General features: G+C 42.9%; 1 protein-coding gene across 3 annotated transcripts in view; it reads left to right on the forward strand.

The window, feature by feature from the left end:
• NELL1 (neural EGFL like 1) overlaps positions 1 to 20,968 on the forward strand; it is an 843,611-nt gene that overhangs the window by 221,504 nt on the left and 601,139 nt on the right. For all 3 annotated transcript variants that reach the window (XM_044270977.1, XM_044270974.1, XM_044270976.1), the window contains exons 5-7: positions 7,141 to 7,237; positions 15,735 to 15,807; positions 17,242 to 17,324. In XM_044270977.1, coding sequence (XP_044126912.1) covers positions 7,141 to 7,237; positions 15,735 to 15,807; positions 17,242 to 17,324 — 253 coding nt within the window. The remainder of the gene's footprint in view (positions 1 to 7,140; positions 7,238 to 15,734; positions 15,808 to 17,241; positions 17,325 to 20,968) is intronic.

Genomic DNA, 20,968 nt, shown 5'->3' on the forward strand with positions numbered 1-20,968 from the left:
CACTGCTTGGAGGATCTAACGGTCCTTTTTGGAGTAGGAGCCGCTAGCCATGAGTGCCCGATGCTCCTACATTAATGCTGAGAGCGTCTGATCTTTACCTGGCTGGCAGCCACGAGGAGGGCTTGGGCGACCCTCTGGGCATCGGCCCACCGGAAATTTCCCTGTAGGGTCTGTGGCCAGTCCACCCACAGCTTTACACTGCAATCACATCCAGAGCTGCATTCACAGTTCTATTTATACAATGGGACCTCTTATCTCTCTGCTGCCACCTGCTGTACAGAGCAGGCTTACACCCAGATACTACTCCTAAAGTCTCTGATAAGCTGCATTGATTGTGGCCCCACAGAAGTTACAGTGCTGTCTGATTACTAATAATAGTCTGCAGAATTCTAAATGCAGCTTTGGTGGTGGCTGGAGATCAGTTCTGGATAGGTGTTGGGACTCTTTGGAGATGATGATTAATGTCCCTAATCCCCCATTGGCTATATTTATTGGGAGGGATCTCAACAATTGGGGTCAATAGGGGTAGCCACCCTGTGTAAGCTGCGAACAGTAGTTCATAGGTTTTCATTACAGCGAGTATCTGGACATAAGAAGAAGCTAAATTAAAAAAGGGAATGCCCCATTGACTTCTATAGGAGAGTGCAGGGCGCATGCTCTGTGTCATAGGGGGAGGCGCTGAGATGTCTCCATAAACTATTATCAGTGGTGTCATCCTGCGTTATCCAACTCCATTCTCTGATGATAATGAGATGACTGCTCACACTGCCTCCACAGTATGCAGGTCAAGCTGAAAAATAACGGGATGTTGCAGTCTATGGCAAGGGCTTAGCAAACAAAATACGTTTGGCGGCGCACTGTTATACATGCAGACAACAGCACTAGGGATTATTTTGGATTACAGTAGTTTTTACCTACTATACATGACAACTGGAAGCTCTTTGCGCACATTTTTGATCAAATGTGTCTCGAACCCATCTACCAACGTCAAGATGGTTACTGTAGGTGGGTACCTAACACTAACAGAAGTGCTAGTCTACATTTTCTTGCAGTGTGTATGGAGGGTTGCTGCCTCCTTTAGATTAAGCACGCCCCGGCCATTTTTATTGGATCCGGATGCAATGCGGTTTTCACGCAAGCCCCGTGCTGCGATTATTCCCGAATGCAGCAATGAAGCATGAAAAGCTCATGTGCACAGACCCATTGAAATGAATGGGTCCGGATTCAGCCCGGATGCTGTGCGTTTGCTTCACGCATCGCAGCTGAACGGAAAACTCGCTTGTGTGAAACCAGCCTTAGTGATCAGTGTGAGAACCGATGATACAGTCCTGTTAGTGGTGTCGGGGTCAGAGTAGGAAAAAGTGGAAGGTCCTGACCACGGGATGCCGTTCCCTCCTCCAGATCCATAGGGATCATTTCACATCATTTCTTTGTAATATTTGAGTTTCCACTTCTGCCGACTGGAGATTGACAGATCTGGTCTTCGGCAGCGTCTGTAATGAAACTTTTATGTAAGCCGGATAAATAAATAAAATGAGAATAGAGTCGTGCCGGAATCTCTCTACTTGAGTTATGTCCTGCGTGTGGCAGATGGTGCGCTGCTTGGAAATGAGGAGAGGGAGCGAACAGGACTTTGTTTGGAGTCTCGTATGGAATGACAAATTTCTCGGGAGGGAAGGTTGTCCTTTGTTTGGTAAATTAAGATTCTGGAAATGGAGACAAGGTACATCTGATAGTCGGCCTGCCATGCGCTCATGAAATAATCAGCCGTATCCCCCGCCGCCATCCTACAGGAGAGTTTCTAGATACTGGAAGTCACAGTTCTTACATCGTGTTTTATTTAATTTTTTTGTTACAAATGTTTTGACCTGAAAATGTGAATTATTATTTTTTAATTAAGGAAAAATTGAAAATGCTATTGAATTAAGAAGAAGAATTTAGTATAAAATAATAAATATACAAAAATAAAAATATATCAAATATATATTTTTATAAAGCAAAAGAAAAGTTTGCAAAATGTGTGAAAATGAAAGGTTGTGGTCCTGTGGGAGCCCCCTCCATTATACAGGACTGCTTGATACTTATTATCGAATAGAAGTCTGTTAAAAATATCATGCAAAATACAAAACTATGGTTAAAAATGAATTTTCAAAAAAAGTGAAAAAATAGTGTAAAAAATGAAATGAAAAAATAAAACACTGAGGAGCAGAAAGTCGAATCAGTGTTCGCTATGAGAGTGGCCTAGATTTGACCTTGTTAAGCCCCAACTACTGTTAAGAAAAACAGGGTAAAATGAGGGGAGCAACAAATTTTGCAACCGTTTTTCCACCCCAATTTGGACACATATCACTTAATAAATCTCCTACCCTCCTCCATTGCAACTGAATTCAGGACCCCCATGAACCAAGGCTTATACCTCCGAAGGGCAACTGGCAGTCTTGGGGAAACCAGCCCCAATTAGGCTACAGAATGTAAGGATAAGGGGGCAAATTAAATAATGTTGTTGCTGTATTAGTGTGCTGGATATATAGCAGAGCTGAATTTGCCATTTAGCAATAGCTAGAAGTGTTGTCTATGGTTTTCCATAAGATTGGTGGAGGATTTCTACTGCAGTAAGTCATAACTGTGGGATCCCCTGCGGTGTGAAGTCTTCTAGGGACCAGATGGTATATATATATATATATATATATATATATATATATATATATATATATATATATATATATATATATATTAGTTCCGCTATGGCATTAGTGGATTCCTGCCTGATATTCTGCTCAGGTATAGCGAGGGATTAGAGGATATTGATCGAAGTGTCCCTTTAAATTTCGTCATTCCTTCCGCCCCTCGCCTTTCTCGGTTGACCCACCGCCTCTAGAAACGATTGAATGGTGTCGAGGGTTAATTTAACTTTGTAATCTCTGCAGCGCTCTGCCCTGCGGTACAACGAGGCCTTTTAACTAAAAGCAGAATGAATCCGAATTCAATATTTCTCTGTTTTATTCAACTTTGATGTTTGTGTTTATGGATCGAGAGATGGAAATTCTCGGAAGCTATCGACTGATCCGTGTGAAAATGATGACATTGCAGGATCCTCACTTTTTTTGTCTTTAATGCCGATTATGAGTAACGGTTATTTTGTTTAGATTGTTAAAGACTAATAAAGTTTTAAACTCTGAATATGCCGTGACGTGCACCTCTTGTGCCAGAGGAGACATGTCGGCAGCCATTTTTTCAGGAGAGCGAGTAAAGATGCTTATATCTGCCTGCTATTGAGAATTCGCCTCATTGATCGAAACGCTGTGTTGCCCATGGCAACCAATCACAGCTCAGCTTGCATTTTATTTATTTTTTTAAAGAGAAAGCTGCACTTTGATTGGTTGTTATAGACAACACAGAGTTCATAAATAATCGCCCCCCCCTCCCTCACCCCAATACCACCAGTATCCTTAAACATGTAACAGTGACATCCGAGGCACTCCTCCAGGTTAGTGGTACCCGCCCCAGACCCAAAGCTAGTGACGGGTGGTGCCCTTCCCCAATCTAGTGACAGCAGCGGTGCCCCACCAAGCTAGTGGCGGCTGCAGGGAGCCTTCTCTCACATGAGGCAGTCATGGTCCCATCATCAAACCACCAGTGAATCCATTATTTATGGCAGCGGTGGAACCGCATAACACGCCAGTCTTTGGTAAATGACCCCCACTATGTTCTTCTTGAATGTAAGAATATGAAAGTACAAAACTACCAATAAATGAAACTTTATTACAGCTTCTGGGAAGTGAATCTCATCATTCACCTGCAGTTAAGGCTTGGTACATCACACACTGTTCACATTAACAGAAAGTTCCCCAGACGGTTTAATCTACTGTCCTCAGCTGTGCCCGTGGCCTGGGGACGGCAGACATGTCACCCTCGCTGTCAGCTTTATCACTTCCCTTTCTTGGGGATGAAGGCAGAGGCTGAATAAAATATGGTGATGGCAGGGAGCTGACATGTCTGCGGTGACACATATCTGTCAGGATCCTGCTCTCAGGAGTCATATTGTATCCAGTTCAAAGACTTCAGGAAGTGTCGGATATGGAAGAAGAAATCTTAGCAAATCACTGGAAAGATGAGAAACAGTCTCTGTAGTAAAATAAATGAAGCAGTAATTCTGATCAGGAAAAGAAAATCACTTCTATCTGCATCGCTCTGACATTTTACTTTAAGTGCCCTAAATACTATAATACTCTCCATTATATACAATATAACTGCTATAACACTGCCTCTTATGTGCAAGAATATAACTACTATAATACTGCCTCCTATGTACAAGAATATAACTACTATAATACTGCCAACTATGTACAAGAATATAACTACTAATAATATTGCCACGTATGTGCAAGAATATAACTACTATAATACTGCCTCCTATGTACAAGAATATAGCTACTATAATACTGCCACCTATGTGCAAGAATATAACTACTATAATACTGCCTCCTATGTACAAGAATATAACTACTATAATACTGCCACCTATGTGCAAGAATATAACTACTATAATACTGCCCCTATGTACAAGAATATAACAACTATAATACTGCCTCCTATGTACAAGAATATAACTACTATAATACTGCCCCTATGTACAAGAATGTAACTACTATAATACTGCCACCTATGTGCAAGAATATAACTACTATAATACTGCCCCTATGTACAAGAATATAACAACTATAATACTGCCTCCTATGTACAAGAATATAACTACTATAATACTGCCCCTATGTACAAGAATGTAACTACTATAATACTGCCAGCTATGTACAAGAATATAACTACTATAATACTGCCACCTATGTGCAAGAATATAACTACTATAATACTGCTCCTATGTACAAGAATATAACTACTATAATACTGCTCCTATGTACAAGAAAATAACTACTATAATACTGCTCCTATGTACTAGAATATAACTGCTATAATACTGCTCCTATGTACAAGAATATAACTACTATAATACTGCTCCTATGTACAAGAATATAACTACTATAATACTGCTCCCTATGTACAAGAATATAACTACTATAATACTGTTCCTATGTATAAGAATATAACTACTATAATACTGCTCCCTATGTACAAGAATATAACTACTATAATACTACCTCCTATGTACAAGAATATAACTACTATAATACTGTTCCTATGTATAAGAATATAACTACTATAATACTGCTCCCTATGTACAAGAATATAACTACTATAATACTGCCTCCTATGTACAATAATATAACTACTATAATACTGCTCCTATGTACAGGAATATAACTACTATAATACTGCCTCCTATGTACAGGAATATAACTACTATAATACTGCTCCTATGTACAGGAATATAACTACTATAATACTGCTCCTATGTACTAAACTATAACTGTGCAGTGCAGCTGTATGGGATCGCTGTTGTGATTGCTCGTCCTCATACTGTGGAGGTGACCTCTGTGTGTAAATACAGCTCTTCACCTCCACTGTGCAAGTGCAGTAAGCCGGATTGCACTCTGACGCTATGATATGCAATGACTGGGTCAGGTGTAAACGATAGTTAATAGTTTTTCTTCGTGACGCCCATTGCAGCATGCGCATGGTACGAACACAGGGCCCTTTAAGGTGTTGCAACTCATGTACCAGGTGAGGAATGCCAGAGTGGTATAATGTCTCTGTGTAGTGGTAGGTATAGTGTCAATGGTGTCTCCTACCTGGGTACAGCTGGACTCCTGGATCCTGGCTCACTTGCAGTAAAATGAGTGCGTTGCTAGTAGGAGTAGTTGAGGGATTTAGTAGCAGTAAATGAGATCCAGACTTGTAATAAAGTTCAAACTGGTTGCAGCATTAATCCACATGAGATACAGCAATAGTCTTGGGTCCCAGCAGGTATTGGCAATGTATGGCAGGAATCGCTCTTCTGCTTCTATCATGTGCCTGGAGCTCTCTTGCAGGATTAGTCGTCTGCTTATGGCTCTGTAATATGTGGCAGGAATCTATATCTTCTGCTCTGTCTTCTGCTGTGTATGGGACTCACTAGCTGAGGAGGAATTTGGCTTCTCCTGGTCTCTGGATGTTACTCACAGTTGTGCTCACAGGGTATGGTTCTTCCTTGAGTTCTGGAGATGGCTGCTTGCTTTCCACCAGCTGAGGCTGACGGCTCAGACTGGGAATGATGATCTTTGGTCTCTGCCGAGACAAGATCCTGGTCTGGGATCCCTAGAACTGGGAGCTCCTACCAGCACAGCCTTCCCCTAGCCGGGGTGGCTGGCACACACTAACTCTAACTTCCTTCTCCACCCATGAGGCAGGATGTGGGAACATTCCACACCTCCTCAAAGAGGGGGGAGCTAAACTGGAATGTACTATTCCAGTCTAGATATGCTAAACTGTTACTAAGGCCCTTCTAAACATTGCTGCCACCTGCTGGTGTACATGAAAATTACAGAAAAATACATTTAACAGGGCTTTCAATGCACATTTGTGAGGAATATCAAATAAAATCACATTAGATGACAAGGCACATGTTACCAACAAATAGTAGCGGGGAAAAAGTGTTTCGTAACATAACTCTGAGATGTTACACAAGCAGCCGACTGTCGGGAAGGAACGCTTCCTTCCTGACTATCTGCTGCTCCCCGGCGCATGTAGATGCACCCTAACTCTTTGAATCTACCTTTTGAGGATGTGTATGTAGATATATGAATTGCTGGTGATTGTTGTCCGCTGGTTGCAGATATGGGATTGCTGTGATTTCTTCCGTCCTCTTTAATCCTCTGGTAATGCAGGATTTAATTAATGCTGCTTTGTGATTGTGTTAAGCTCCATGTGGCGGTTTTCTTTTTCATTAATAGGAATCTAAAGATAGAGCAGTAATCTCATTGTTATTGTTTTAGTCACAAAAATCCAACTAGGTAAAAGCAGATTACTGAAATGCGTGCATGGTGCCGCGATAAGCGCATTCCCAACGCCACGTTCTACCAGCTGCACAGATGTCCTTCTAAGCAATGGCGTCTGTCTTGTTCACTTGCAATATTTTTGGAAAATCTTTTTCCATAAAGCATGTTTTTCAGCTAATTTTTTAAAATATTTTTTATTTTTTCTTAGAATTTATGAGCGAGTGATTGATCCGCCCGAGAGCAACCTATCCCCCGGAAGCAGCTTATGGCTTGGACAGCGAAATAGGAAACATGGATTCTTCAAGGTAAGACGGTAGTCCAGGAATTTGTCTAGATAGCTCCTGACCTAGAGATTGGTCCCTGTAGGTTGCCTCTACAGATGCATCGTATTGTAGCTCGGTGAGAAAGTGTATATTGATGTGGCCTCACCGTACCACACATTTCAGTATTCTCTTGTATTTGAGGATCCTTTCGTTTCTTCTGGTTTCATGTACAAAATATAACTATAGTAAAGACTGACACAAAAGCAGAGGAGAAATGATGCTATTCCATTGCATCTCATAGACTTTGAGTTTCTAGAATCTTCTAGATTGGTAAATATGATGATCATCTTCATCAGTTCCTGCCAACGATAGGAATGGAGTTTCTTCAGAGTGTCCAGTCTTCTGGGTGGTCTCCAGGGCCCTCAATGACATGGAGTCAGGAAGGAAATTTTTTCCCCTAAAATGAGGAAAATTGGCTTCTACCTCACAGGGTTTTTTCTTTTTTGCCTTCTTCTGGATCAACTTGCAGGATAACAGGCTGAAATGATTGGACAGATGTCTTTTTTTCCTTACATGTTCATGACTCCTGTCTTCATCCATCTTGTTGATGTCACGCTCTCCGCCTTTCTCTCTCCATCAGTTCTTTGAGCTTTGCAGTAATAGAATGTGTCGGCAGATAAGAACCATTTGGCCCATCTAGTCTGCCCAATATACTGAATACTATGGATAGCCCCTGGCCCTATCTTATATAAAGGATGGCCTTATGCCTATCCCATGCATGCTTAAACTCCTCCACTGTATTTGCAGCTACCAGTAATATTCTTCTCCAATGGGCTTAGTCTTCTCACGTCCAGAGTAGAGTTAGCCATACACAATAGATGAATATCAACCTATTTCGGCACACTCAGCCGACGAATAAATGTGTATGGGGATGCCCCAACTGTTTGGCTGGAGTGGTGGATGTGACCATGCCCTTAGCCAGCCGAGTGTGAACAATGCCAGGACTACAAGATAGAGAGCAGAGGCAGGGGGAAGAACCAGAGCGTCGTAGAGGAGGTAAGTATGAATCTTCTCTTTCAGGGGCTATGCTGTAGGAACTTGTTACACAATCATTTTCCCCAGATACCCCTTTAAGGTGAAGCTTCTGACTGGTCATCTCTTTAAGAGGGTGCTCGGCACCTCTACATTTCGTTGTCGTCTTTAGATTTTAGTGGGAGTTCCCACCAGATTTGGTGCAATTCATTTAGTATCTAATTTTGTCTGCCTATAATTTCCAGAGTTTCTAATTTTCACCCTTTGATCCTAGAGGTATTTGGTAGCCTTGTCTCCATATTTCCATAGACGTAATCAATCCATTCAGCAAAGGTGTTGTCCAGTTGATGCCCAATCGTCTATCTTTGGGCCATAATTTCTCAGCATTTCCTCCAAGCCATCTTTCTGTTGTCTAGGTCTCCAGCTCTGATTGCTAGGTTAACAATAATGAAGGAGACTTCACTGTCCATCCTTTTCATTGTGCTCGATGCATAATCAACTTAAAAAAAAAAAAAGCCTCTCAACCCGCCCCTACTGAAGCAGCGAGGCGAGATCTGAAGAGTCCTTCACTCCAAACATTATTCATTTGAGAAAATTGCCCATGTGACGGTAATATTCCTGGTGAAATTGTCATGAATTTCCACAATCAACATGGTTGACTACTCACTCAATTTCCCCCGTAATGTATTCAGTACATAAACGATTACAATGCTACCAGTTAGAGAAGAACATTAGATCATGCGGAGAAGATATGTAATGGACTCGTCTTTGATGACTCTACCGGAATAGCAGAGCTCTCCAGTTATTTTTAAATACATAAGAAAGTCGTTTTAGCAGCCCGTCCGCTTGATGCATCAGCCCCCCCGCCGCTTCTCGTCTCCGCCCGTCATGTCTGCTAAAGCGAATGAGTTATCGGGACAGAACGAAATTGATGATATATTTTATAGACCCACATCTGTTATTTTATCTCGTCTGCTTCCAAAGTCCACAGATGGTGAACATATGTCAATCGTCACAAAGTATCAAATAAAGCGTCTTGTTTTCCCCTCCCCCACGCGCTTAAATCTTTTATTTTACGCTGTATGCAGTCGGGTATGGCTACTGAACTCCGCGAATGAATATCTGGACTCATTAGTAGGTTGCGAGCAGCTGGATACGCACTGACACTGCGCTGCTGATATAGAAAAATGGAGTTTAATTGGAGGGAAATGTAGAATTTGTAGAATAAATGGTTCATCCATCTGGTCCATACAATGTATATCGCCTCATCCGTGATTATACGTGTCCAAATGAAGGCTGCATGTGTATAGGGCACTGGGGTGCTGGCGTCTTTGTTGATGCAACGCACCTGGTGTTTGTGTCCGGATTGAGTGTTTGTATGGAGTTTACACAGCAGTACAGAGTATGTAAGCAGAAGAATGTGCTATATCTATCTATCCATCATCTATCCCATATCTACCTATCTCATATCTATCGCATCTATCTATTTCATATCTATCTATTATCTGTCTATCTATCTCATATCTATCTCATATCTATCTCATATCGATCTATTATCTACCTCTTATCTAGCTACCTCCTTATCTAGCTACCTCTTATCTAGCTACCTCTTATCTAGCTAGCTACCTCTTATCTAGCTAGCTACCTCTTATCTAGCTAGCTACCTCTTATCTAGCTAGCTACCTCTTATCTAGCTAGCTACCTCTTATCTTATCTAGCTAGCTACCTCTTATCTAGCTAGCTACCTCTTATCTAGCTAGCTACCTCTTATCTAGCTAGCTACCTCTTATCTAGCTAGCTACCTCTTATCTAGCTAGCTACCTCTTATCTAGCTAGCTACCTCTTATCTAGCTAGCTACCTCTTATCTAGCTAGCTACCTCTTATCTAGCTAGCTACCTCTTATCTAGCTAGCTACCTCTTATCTAGCTAGCTACCTCTTATCTAGCTAGCTACCTCTTATCTAGCTAGCTACCTCTTATCTAGCTAGCTACCTCTTATCTAGCTAGCTACCTCTTATCTAGCTAGCTACCTCTTATCTAGCTAGCTACCTCTTATCTAGCTAGCTACCTCTTATCTAGCTAGCTACCTCTTATCTAGCTAGCTACCTCTTATCTAGCTAGCTACCTCTTATCTATCTCATATCTATCTCTTATCTAGCTAGCTACCTCTTATCTAGCTAGCTACCTCTTATCTATCTCTTATCTATCTCTTATCTAGCTAGCTACCTCTTATCTATCTCTTATCTATCTCTCTCTCTCCTCATCTAATGTCTGTCTGCCCGCCTGTCTATCCTCTGTGTTATGTCAGTTTCTCATTCCCCATACCCATCTGGCTGTGACCCAGTTTGTAAACTCTCTGCCTCCCCAGCGAGGTATTTACTTCCACAGCAGGACCTCCCTGTGCATTTTAAGACAATTTCTTTTAGTATTCAGCACCAGGCGGGAGGTTTCTGTTTTCCATGGAATAATCAGGAGTCAGACGGAATATGGGCTCAGCCACAGCAATGGCGGAGATCTCTGCAATACAGTCATAAATTTCTTATCACCTAAAAGGCGGACAGTTTATCGGGCCCTGATGGACGCTGTTTCTCAACATTACTGTTTGATATATTTTTTTTATCTCATTCTCCTAAGAAGAGGTGGAATCTGCGCTCGGAAAGTCTGGAGGTTTCAGTTTGAGATGAAATATTTTCTGCTGCTTTGTTGTGAGGCAGCGTTTTGCCAAACAGCTGAGCAAACCCCCCGATGTCTCGGCGTAGACGGCAGCAAAACGTGCATTAGGAGACGCCGGCATCCAGCAGCTTCCCCACAAATCTGCATCCGGATCTACCCTTTGCTTGAAGCAGATCATCACCCAAGCAGACCCCGCAAGCAGAATGGAAATATGGGGGGGAGGGTGGATTTGAAATTATAACATTTTAATAATAATAATATGTAATAATTATATAGTGTATCCGTGAAGCAGAACGGATCCGTCTTGAACACCATTAAAAGTCAATGAAGGACTGATCCGTTTTCTATTGTGCCAGTGAAAACTGATCCGTCCCCATTGACTTACATTGTGTGTCAGGACAGATCAGTTTGATTCAGATTCGTCAGACGGACACCAAAATGCTGCAGAGCGGAATGGAGATGGAACGGAGGCGAACTGATGCATTCTGAGCGGATCCTTTTCCATTCAGAATGCATTAGGGCAAAACTGATCCGTTTTGGACCGCTGAGCCCTGAACGGATCTCACAAACGGAAAGCCAAAACGCCAGTGTGAGAGTAGCCTAAAGGAGCGCCTGCCATTTGCATTTCTAATTTGCTTACTGATGCATGATGTCCATCGCACCAGTAGCTATATGTCCCTACAGCAATCCTGCAGATCACACAGGAGATGATGGATCACAGCTGGGAATGGAGAGGCTGTCAAATGTGATTCCAGTTTGGATTACTACAAGATCTTGTAAAACCTACCCCTTGCCCTCTTATCTGTTGCCCAGACCACGTTCATAGTTCACATTTCCTATGTGCAGCTCAGTCCCGTTTAAGTGAATGGGCCTGGGCTGCAATACTAAGCACAGCCACAATACAATATATGGCGCTGTGCTTGGTAAGCAGTGAGGAGGCAGCAGTGCTCACCCGAGTGCCAGAATCTCTTTAAACTGGGAGTCGGACACCCAGCAATACGATATTGATGGGTCAATATTCTACTCCTAGAAAACCTCTTTAACGATTTGTCACTTGGTATAGAAGATATAAGATGAATTTGAGCAGGGGGGGAGGCATAAGTCTGTAGAATATCTGCCTTCTCTCATGGGTGTAGCTATGGGATGTGCAGATGGCAGTCGCACACATGATACCAGCATTATAAATGGCACGTGGTATAGATCGCATTGAGGCCCTCTGCTTAGGATCACACATGGAGCACCGTTCCTTCCTGCAGTGAACACAGAAGCTCATGTTATATCCCTGCCATACCAGTCCTCACTGGTTCCAGTCCATTTCCAGACCGTCTGAACGCTTCTTTGCACATTTGGAAGACTCTTTCTCTGGGGTTGCATGGCCACAATCCTAGTTCTCATCTGAGGCTCTTACTTATTAGGTGTTGGAGGTGAGGCCGTAAATCTCTTTGATGGAGCGGCTGTACCGCTTGGCTGACTTATTATTTATATTGCAATAAAATTCCTGCCGTGATGATTACTCACAGGTTAATCCCAACAATTGCGTTAATCAAAAGGCACAGATAGACAGGACGGGAGATGAGCTCGGACAAGCTCAGTCTAAAGGAGAAGAAATAAGACACAAGGAACGTGAAGAGTGAGCGGCCATACTGGTATCGGGTTCAGCGGATCAGAGGACGGGTCGCTCATGCAATCGGCAAGGAGGCTTCTAGAGGAAAAGTGTGGCACGAGAAAAGGCTGTCTGAAAGAGGACCTCGCCCCGCTCCTGACACGCCTGTCTTAATAGCTTCATGCATTCTCCATGAAATAACAGTTCTGGAGCTTCTATTCTTAAAAATATTTTTCATTAGACCTCAGATCAGCAATCAGACCCCCAATGTTAATAAGACCCTCAATCAGACCTCAGATCAGACTCCAATGTTAATTGTATTGCTCTTCTGTAATTCTTCAGACAGAAAAATGTCCTTTCTTAAGATTTGCCATGATAACCCAGTGGTACACCACCAATGGCCTCAGGCAGCACCAGGTAGGGGCAAGAGGTGGGCAGCAGCAGGGCCATGGGCAATGATCGCTTTCATTTTGGCAAAGGGGTTAGGTTAAGAAATTGGCATGGGGGGGGGGGCGTTTCAGTTTTTGCCTCAGGCAGCAGAAAGGCTAGGTGCACCCCTGATTAACCCCTTAAGAACTGAGTTCTATTTACAACTTATAGAGAGGGATTGGATACAATTGTAGCAAACTTTCAGCTGTGAGAAGTATTAGCTCTTCATTCTCTGCATATAACCCAATGTCCTCTGCTGCATCAATGTAAACAATGATGTATTCATTCACTGACAGCAAGCTGAGATTTTGGACATGATGAGGAATTCAGACACAGAGAGTTGCAGAACCTTTGCATTAGACAATTGGACTAACACTGGCATTCATCTTGGCCTTTACAGCTCAAATCCCAATAGTAAGGGTGGGGTTCCCCTTTAACATGGTGGTCATGTATCCCGCCAGCCAGCATAGCTTGTAAACTAGCCGGCCTTAATGAATCTGGGACTTGAGCAGCTGCATAAATAATCCAGCCTTCCAGCACTTTCTGCAGTTTTATTTCATGCCTTTCCTTATCAATATTTGATTTACAAATAAATGGAAGGCGCGCTCGCGTTAATTATCTTCTCATGTCGAAGAGAACGGATACATTACAGCGAACGGCGCTTCCAGTCATGTGGCATGTACATGTTTTATTTACACATCTGTTTGCCTTGCACTTCTGAAATGACTTTCTCGCTCTCATTATACAATAGCGGGGTGTGCAGAATTCTGCAACCTGCTCGCTTAATGAAATGGTTAACTCTCGGTGCCGCAGGCGTCAGCACCTTCCAGCATCAGCCCAAAAAATATATATTTACAACGTGTAGCAATAAATGGGAAAGACTGCAACTTTATACTTTGCATATACATTCATTGCTATTTACAAGATCTCTGCTGGCTGTCAATGAAGGCACATGTATGCATCTAGAGATGAATATATCTCTAAACCGCACATCATCAGGCTGGTTTGCAGCCTCTCATTACCAGCAATCAGATCCTGAAAATGGTCACATATTTGACACACAAAATTAATTAACAAGTTTGCAGAACTGATGATTCACTGCATAAGATTTATCTACAGAAGACTGGGAAACCGCTAAAAAGAATGGGTGCGGCACTCTAGAAATCCCCTGTTTGGGCACCACTTTAAGAATAGTTCTCTGGTAGTGGCGGATGTGCAGCTTCAATCTGTGCTGTCAATGCGATTTCCATTTAAAGGGGTTCTCTTGTAAAGATATTCCCCATGCGGGGAGCCCCCTCGGAGCCAGAATTGAGAAGCATTGTAAGAGGGCGCCTTCTGCCATGCAATACTACAGTCCCCCTGTAGTGGCCACTGCAGAGGAAAGGTCTCGCTTTCGCCCCTGGCTGTTTGCTGGAGGGGCGCTGGGGCTGTGACCTGCTGCAACCAGTGCCTGCATTTTTTTCATCACTTTAAGCTCCCCCAATAGTATAAGGCCCCTTTCACACGGACGAGTATTCCGCGCGGATGCAATGCGTGAGTTGAACGCATTGCACCCGCACTGAATCCCGACTCATTCATTTCTATGGGGCTGTTCACATGAGCAGTGATTTTTTAATGCATCACTTGTGCGTTGCGTAAAAATCGCAGCATGCTCTATTTTGTGCGTTTTTCACGTAACGCAGGCCCCATAGAAATGAATGGGGCTGCGTGAAAATTGCAAGCATCCGCAAGCAAGTGCAGATGCAGTGGAATTTCACGCAGGGTTGCTAGGAGACATCGGGATGGAGACCCGATCATTATTATTTTCCCTTATAACATGGTTATAAGGGAAAATAATAGCATTCTGAATACAGAATGCATAGCACAATGGCGCTGGAGGGGTTAAAAATAAAATGAAAAATAATTTAACTCCCCTTAATCCACTTGCTTGCGCAGCCGGCTTCTCTTCTGTCTGTCTTCTGTGCTGTGTGCAGGAACAGGACCTGTGGTGACATCACTCCGGTCATCACATGATCCATCACATGATCTTTTACCATGGTGAGGGATCATGTGATGGACCATGTGATGACCGGAGTGACGTCACCACAGGTCCTGTTCCTGGACGCAGCAAAGAAAGAAAAAAAGGATCTGTCACTGAAAACAATGTAAGGCCTCATGCACACGACCGTTGTTTTGGTCCGCATCCGAGCCGCAGTATTTGTGTCTTGGATGCGGACCCATTCGCTTCAATGGGGCCGCAAAAGATGCAGACAGCACTCCGTGTGCTGCCCGCATCCATTTCTCCGTTCCGTGGTCCGCAAAAAAATATAACCTATCCTATTCTTGTCCGTTTGGCGGAACGCACACGGACGCCCTCTGTGTTTTGCGGATCCGCAATTTGCGGACCGCAAAACACACAACGGTTGTGTGCTTGAGGCCTAAGTCAATGGTGACGGATCTGTTTTTTCTTACGCTCAGCGTTTTTTCTTACGCTCAGCTGTGAGAAGTATTAGATCTGTAGAGGCTTCAGCCTCATTTATTGACAGCAAGCAGAGATGTTTAAAAAAATCATTGAAACAAAAAGGTGCATTAGAATCCTTGGTGTATAGTTCTGCCTGGTATTTTATCAGGTATCTACAGTCAGCGGCTCCTCGGGCTTTATATACTGAGCAGGGTTTGGTGCAGGCGCCCGGTTCGCCAGCTCTGTGCGACGTGCAGACTCCTCTGCTGCCAAAATCCTGCTCTGAAGGCAGTCAAGCGATTGATCTGCATTACATGTGAATTCTGTCACTGACCGCAAATTCTCTGCTTCTTTCCCCCCAGGGAGTGATTCAGGACGTGAAACTCATCTTTATGCCGAGCGGATACATAACTCAGTGCCCAAACCTGAACCGCAGTAAGTGGAAGCCAATCTCTGCTCCCGGTCATGCCGGATTAAAGGAGGGTGCCTGGGTAGGCAGATGTAGCAGAGCTGAGTTTCTCTCCATGGCAAACAGAGTTTTATAAGCTAATGGTCATCATTGGAGCGAACTGTGCCAAATTCATTAAAAGGTGCACAATGGGAAAAAAAATCTATCCCTTGTGTGAACAGTTGTCAATATGTGACAAAATGTGTCGTATTATGGCTTTTTTTTCCTTCATAAATACTAAAATGAAGAACTTTCCCACTTTGTGAAATCCTCGCCCGTTTTTCAGCCCTTTGCAAATCTAATGACTTCTGAGAAAATGGTGTGAACTGATTAAGGCCACGTTCACATCTGCGTTCTTACTGGATCAGCAAAAACGCATCCGGTTAGTAATACAACCATCTGCATCCGTTTAGAACGGATCTGGTCGTATTATCTTCAAAATGAACAAGACGGATCCGGCACTAAAACCATTGTAAGTCACTGGGCGCCGGATCCTTCATTTTTCATGATCCAAAAAAAAAACGGATCTGGCACCATTGTCTTACATTGTGTTTCATGCCGGATCTGTCTTGCTCAGTATCCCATGACGCACATGAAAACGCTGCTTGCAGTGGTCTTGTGCGCACCATGGGAATGAAACGGAGCGGAATGCATTCAAGGTCGTTCAGTTTTGTCCCCATTGAAAATGAATGGGGAGAAAACGGAAGCGTTTTGCTGCGGTTTTGAGATCCTGTGATCCCGCAAAACACAGATGTGAAAGTAGTCCGTTTATGGTAGTTTTTGGAGTAATCTGACCATAAAAAGTGGTAATATGTGCAAAAAGTCCAGTCGCCAGGGGGGAGGATTTAAAGATGGATGTATTAACCCTAAAGCCAGAACATGGCATAAATTTTGGTGCACATCCATGACTGCTCATACCAAGCATAGGCTCCACTATTTCAGAATGCGCCAAACTTATCCTTGAGGCGTGCGACCGTATTAATAAATCGTCCCCAATGTGTTTGTTTTTTTTCTCCCGTCCTTCTCCATTATCTCACCTTTTTGTCATGGCGCACACAAAATCAGTCACGTAACTGTCGCAGCTCTGCTACATCTGTCTGACGTATAGTCTTTTGATGAAGCGGGGTTGATGGAAGACAATGAATCGCAGGGCCGGATCTTTGCTTTTAGAGACACAAAGTGTTTGTGGCGGCGTCACAATGTATCACCCGCCGCCGAGCGTCTCCCTGATTGATGATTAGATACATTTGTTTCCTTTAGAAGTAGATGCAATTCTGCACTTGTCCCTTATTGATAGAGATGTCGTTATTAGCACGCCGCCACTTGATATCCTCATTTATATGTAAATGCTCTTCGCTGTCTAAATGAATGGTGTTTAATGCAAGGTTTTTACACGGTTTCTCTTGTCTTGCCGTATGGAGCATGCCCGACCTGCAGCGATTTCCTCAGTCTTGTGCAAGGCATCATGGACTTACAGGAGCTGCTGGCAAAGCTGACGGCTAAGGTAAGGAGATATGTGGGGTTTCCTATAATAGGCAGGAGGGGTGGGCGGAGCAAGGAAACGCTACCTTGTGGGGTTTAAGGCGGGGTCATGACAACCTCCTACAATGCTACATGGGGGGGGGGGGGCGCGCATGAGTAAATGAAGAATAAGGGGCATAGGTTGTAGACATTGACCCCAAATTTATAACAGGGACCCATAAACCATTGAAAACCAACTACTGCTTCCAGGCATTGCATATGTGATGCTGTCTGCTGAATCAGCGTATCTAAGCCTGTTATTTGTAACACAGATGGCTTGGATACACAGGGTTAGCAGGCTGTGTTGCAAATAACAGGCTTAGATACACCTCTTCAAAAAGTATCATATGATTGGCTTAGCTATACCACCTCATCAAACTGTATCATATATCATAGGCTTAAATACATCGACACAGCAGGTAGTATCATATATGATAGGATTTAGATCAGGGTGGATAAAAAGCAATGATTTTTTTAAAAAAAAATATAAAAAAATCAGATTTTTTAAATTTAAATCAGATTTTTTTTTTAGATATAAAATGCTTTTTGAGGAAAATATATTACCATCCAAAGGTTATTCCATCATGAAATAAAGATTTGTTTTTTTTAATTATGTAGAATAAGGCTGTACGTGAACCATATTGTTGAATGGATTAGGCAGCGGCTGAGGGACAGACAACAGAGGGTTGTAGTCAATGGAGTATATTCAGACCAAGGTCTTGTTACCAGTGGGGACCTCAGGGATCTGTTCTGGGACCCATATTGTTTAATATCTTTCTCAGCGAAATTGCAGAAGGCCTCGACGGTAAGGTGGGTCTTTTTGCTGATGACACAAAGATTTGTAACAGGGTTGATGTTCCTGGAGGGATACACCAAATGGAAAAGGACTTAGGAAAACTAGAGGAATGGTCAAAAACCTGGCAACTAAAATGTAATGTCGATAAGTGCAAGATAATGCACCTGGGGCGTAAAACCCCAAGAGCAGAATATACAATCAGTGATACAGTCCTAACCTCGGTATGTGAGGAAAGGGATTTAGGGGTCATTATTTCAGAAGACTTAAAGGTAGGCAGACCATGTCATAGAGCAGCAGGAGAGGCTAGCAGAATGCTGGGGTATATAGGGAGAGGCATTACCAGTAGAAAGAGGGGGCGCTCATGCCGCTCTATAGAGCACTAGTGAGACCTCATCTGGAGTATTGTGCTCAGTACTGGAGACCATATCTCCAGAAGGATACTGATACTTTGGAGAGAGTTCAGAGAAGAGCTACTAAACTGGTCCATGGATTGCAGGATAAAACTTACCAGGAAAGATGAAAGGACCTTAACATGTATAGCTTGGAAGAAAGAAGAGACCGAGGGGATATGAGAGAAACGGCTAAATACATAAAGGGAATCAACAAGGGAAAAGAGGAGAAGATTTAAAAGAAGAAAAACTGCTACAAGAGGACATAGTTCTAAATTAGAGGGGCAAAGGTTTAAAAGTAATATCAGGAAGTATTACTTTACTGAGAGAGTAGTGGATGCATGGAATAGCCTTCCTGCAGAAGTGGTAGCTGCAAATACAGTGGAGGAGTTTAAGCATGCATGGGATAGGCATAAGGCCATCCTCCATATAAGATAGGGCCAGGGGCTATTCATAGTACTTTGTATATTGGGCAGACTAGATGGGCCAAATGGTTCTTATCTGCCGACACATTCTAGGTTTCTATATGTGTAATTTCTTTGGTAAATAAATTCCATTAATCCATTCACAATGTCATGCTCTTCCAGAGGTTTTTGTAAGATTATTGGGCAGTTTCTCTGCCTACAAGATATTCTCACAGATGCTTGGTTTACTTTTGCAGTTCTCAAAGCTGAATTTGACTCAGCAGAGATCACATGCCTCTTCTTCACAGCAAAAATGTTATACCATGAACAGAGTTGAGAAAAATACCTTAATCCTAACTTCTACAAACCTATGAATACAGAATCAACCTGATCAAACTAATATGAAAAGTTATTCTAAAAATCTTCATCTACTTGCATATTATAAGTTATACCAGCAAGAATTAGTCTTTATGTAGAAAACTATTATTTAAATCGAGCCTTACTGACTAGTGATTTAAATCAAATCCACCCTGATTTAGATGCACCACCTCATCAGACAATATCATAGATGAAAGGCTTAGATTAGATACACCCCTTCAGCAGACAGTATCATACCTGATGAATTAAGATAGATGGCTTAGATACACAGGTTTAGCAGGCTATCTTAATCCATCAGGTATGATACTGTCCGCTGAAGTGGTGTATCTAATCTAAGCCTTTCATCTATGATATTGTCTGATGAGGTGGTGCATCTAAATTCTATCATATATGATACTGCCTGCTGTGTTGGTGTATCTAAGCCTATGATATATGATACAGTTTGATGAGGTGGTATAGCTAAGCCAATCATATGATACTGTTTGAAGAGGTGTATCTAAGCCTGGCAAATATGACACTGTCTGCTGTGTCAGTGTATCTAAGCCCCTATCATATAGAATACCGTCTGATGAGGTGTATCTAAACCATGTGAGATACATTTCAGGCAAATGAGTCGTCTGTGTCTCTATGGTATTGGCTGACCTTTGTATCTGTGCACTATGATTATTCCATGTTATATAAGTTATAAGTGTAGTTGTGTCTAACACCCAGTGGGATGACCATGGGGAGGCGCTAGATAATCTGGAGATTATAGCGCTCCGCCGTGACCCTGACAGTAAGGTTTCCGTTAATTATCTTCATGTTTGATACTGTTGATATCTACAGTCAGATATGCACTCCTAATGTCACCTCTCCCAGACTGTCAGAAATTTGCCGTATACCTGGATTCATTGATGATGATAGTTTGTCTAAAGCCCCCAATATCAATGTAATGCAGCTTAAAGGGGTATTCCGGTTGGTTAAAGTTATCCTCTATCCACAGGGAGTTCAGCAGATAGGGGGCGCTGTACTTGGCTATCTCTGGAACTCCCATATAAATGAATGGAGTGGCTTCGCCCATGTGCCGCCGGCTGCTCCGGTCATTGCAGGGGAGCTGCAGGGGCAAGGGGTCCCCGTTTTCGTGATATGGGGGGTCCCAGTGGTAGGTCCCCCACCGGTCTAATAGTTATCCCCTATCCACAGGATAGGAGATAACTTTAACCAACTGGAATGAAGAGAGTCCCATCTTTACACCTTCCATCTGCATAAGGGACAAAGCTTTGTTTTTCTGGTACAGAGCTCCAAATCCTCTGCACAGAGTTCACTGCAATCGGGTAACTAGAACTGAGTGGGCCCCAGAGCAAATTGAGCATTCCTCCTCACTCCTGCGCCAGTCAAGACCAGGCAGCCGCTCCCTTCCTAAACATATGTCACTGTATATAATGTCATTGTATAATGCAGTTGACAACCTTTGAGTCCTCCTCCGAGCGGTCCCCTTCTGACTTAGGGCCCTGTAGTAGCTCTTTCCCCTACGCCCTTGGTTCACGGATAAAATTTTGTCCACCTGAATATTTTCCCATTTGTGACCTGCAGTTCCACTTTTCACCATTACCATAAACATTGCCAATGATTTCCAACGACAGCGCCCCCTGCTGTAATCCTCCTGCTTGCCACGCTATTA

The sequence above is a fragment of the Bufo gargarizans genome, chromosome 10, assembly GCF_014858855.1.
Source record: "Bufo gargarizans isolate SCDJY-AF-19 chromosome 10, ASM1485885v1, whole genome shotgun sequence".
Taxonomy (NCBI): domain Eukaryota; kingdom Metazoa; phylum Chordata; class Amphibia; order Anura; family Bufonidae; genus Bufo; species Bufo gargarizans.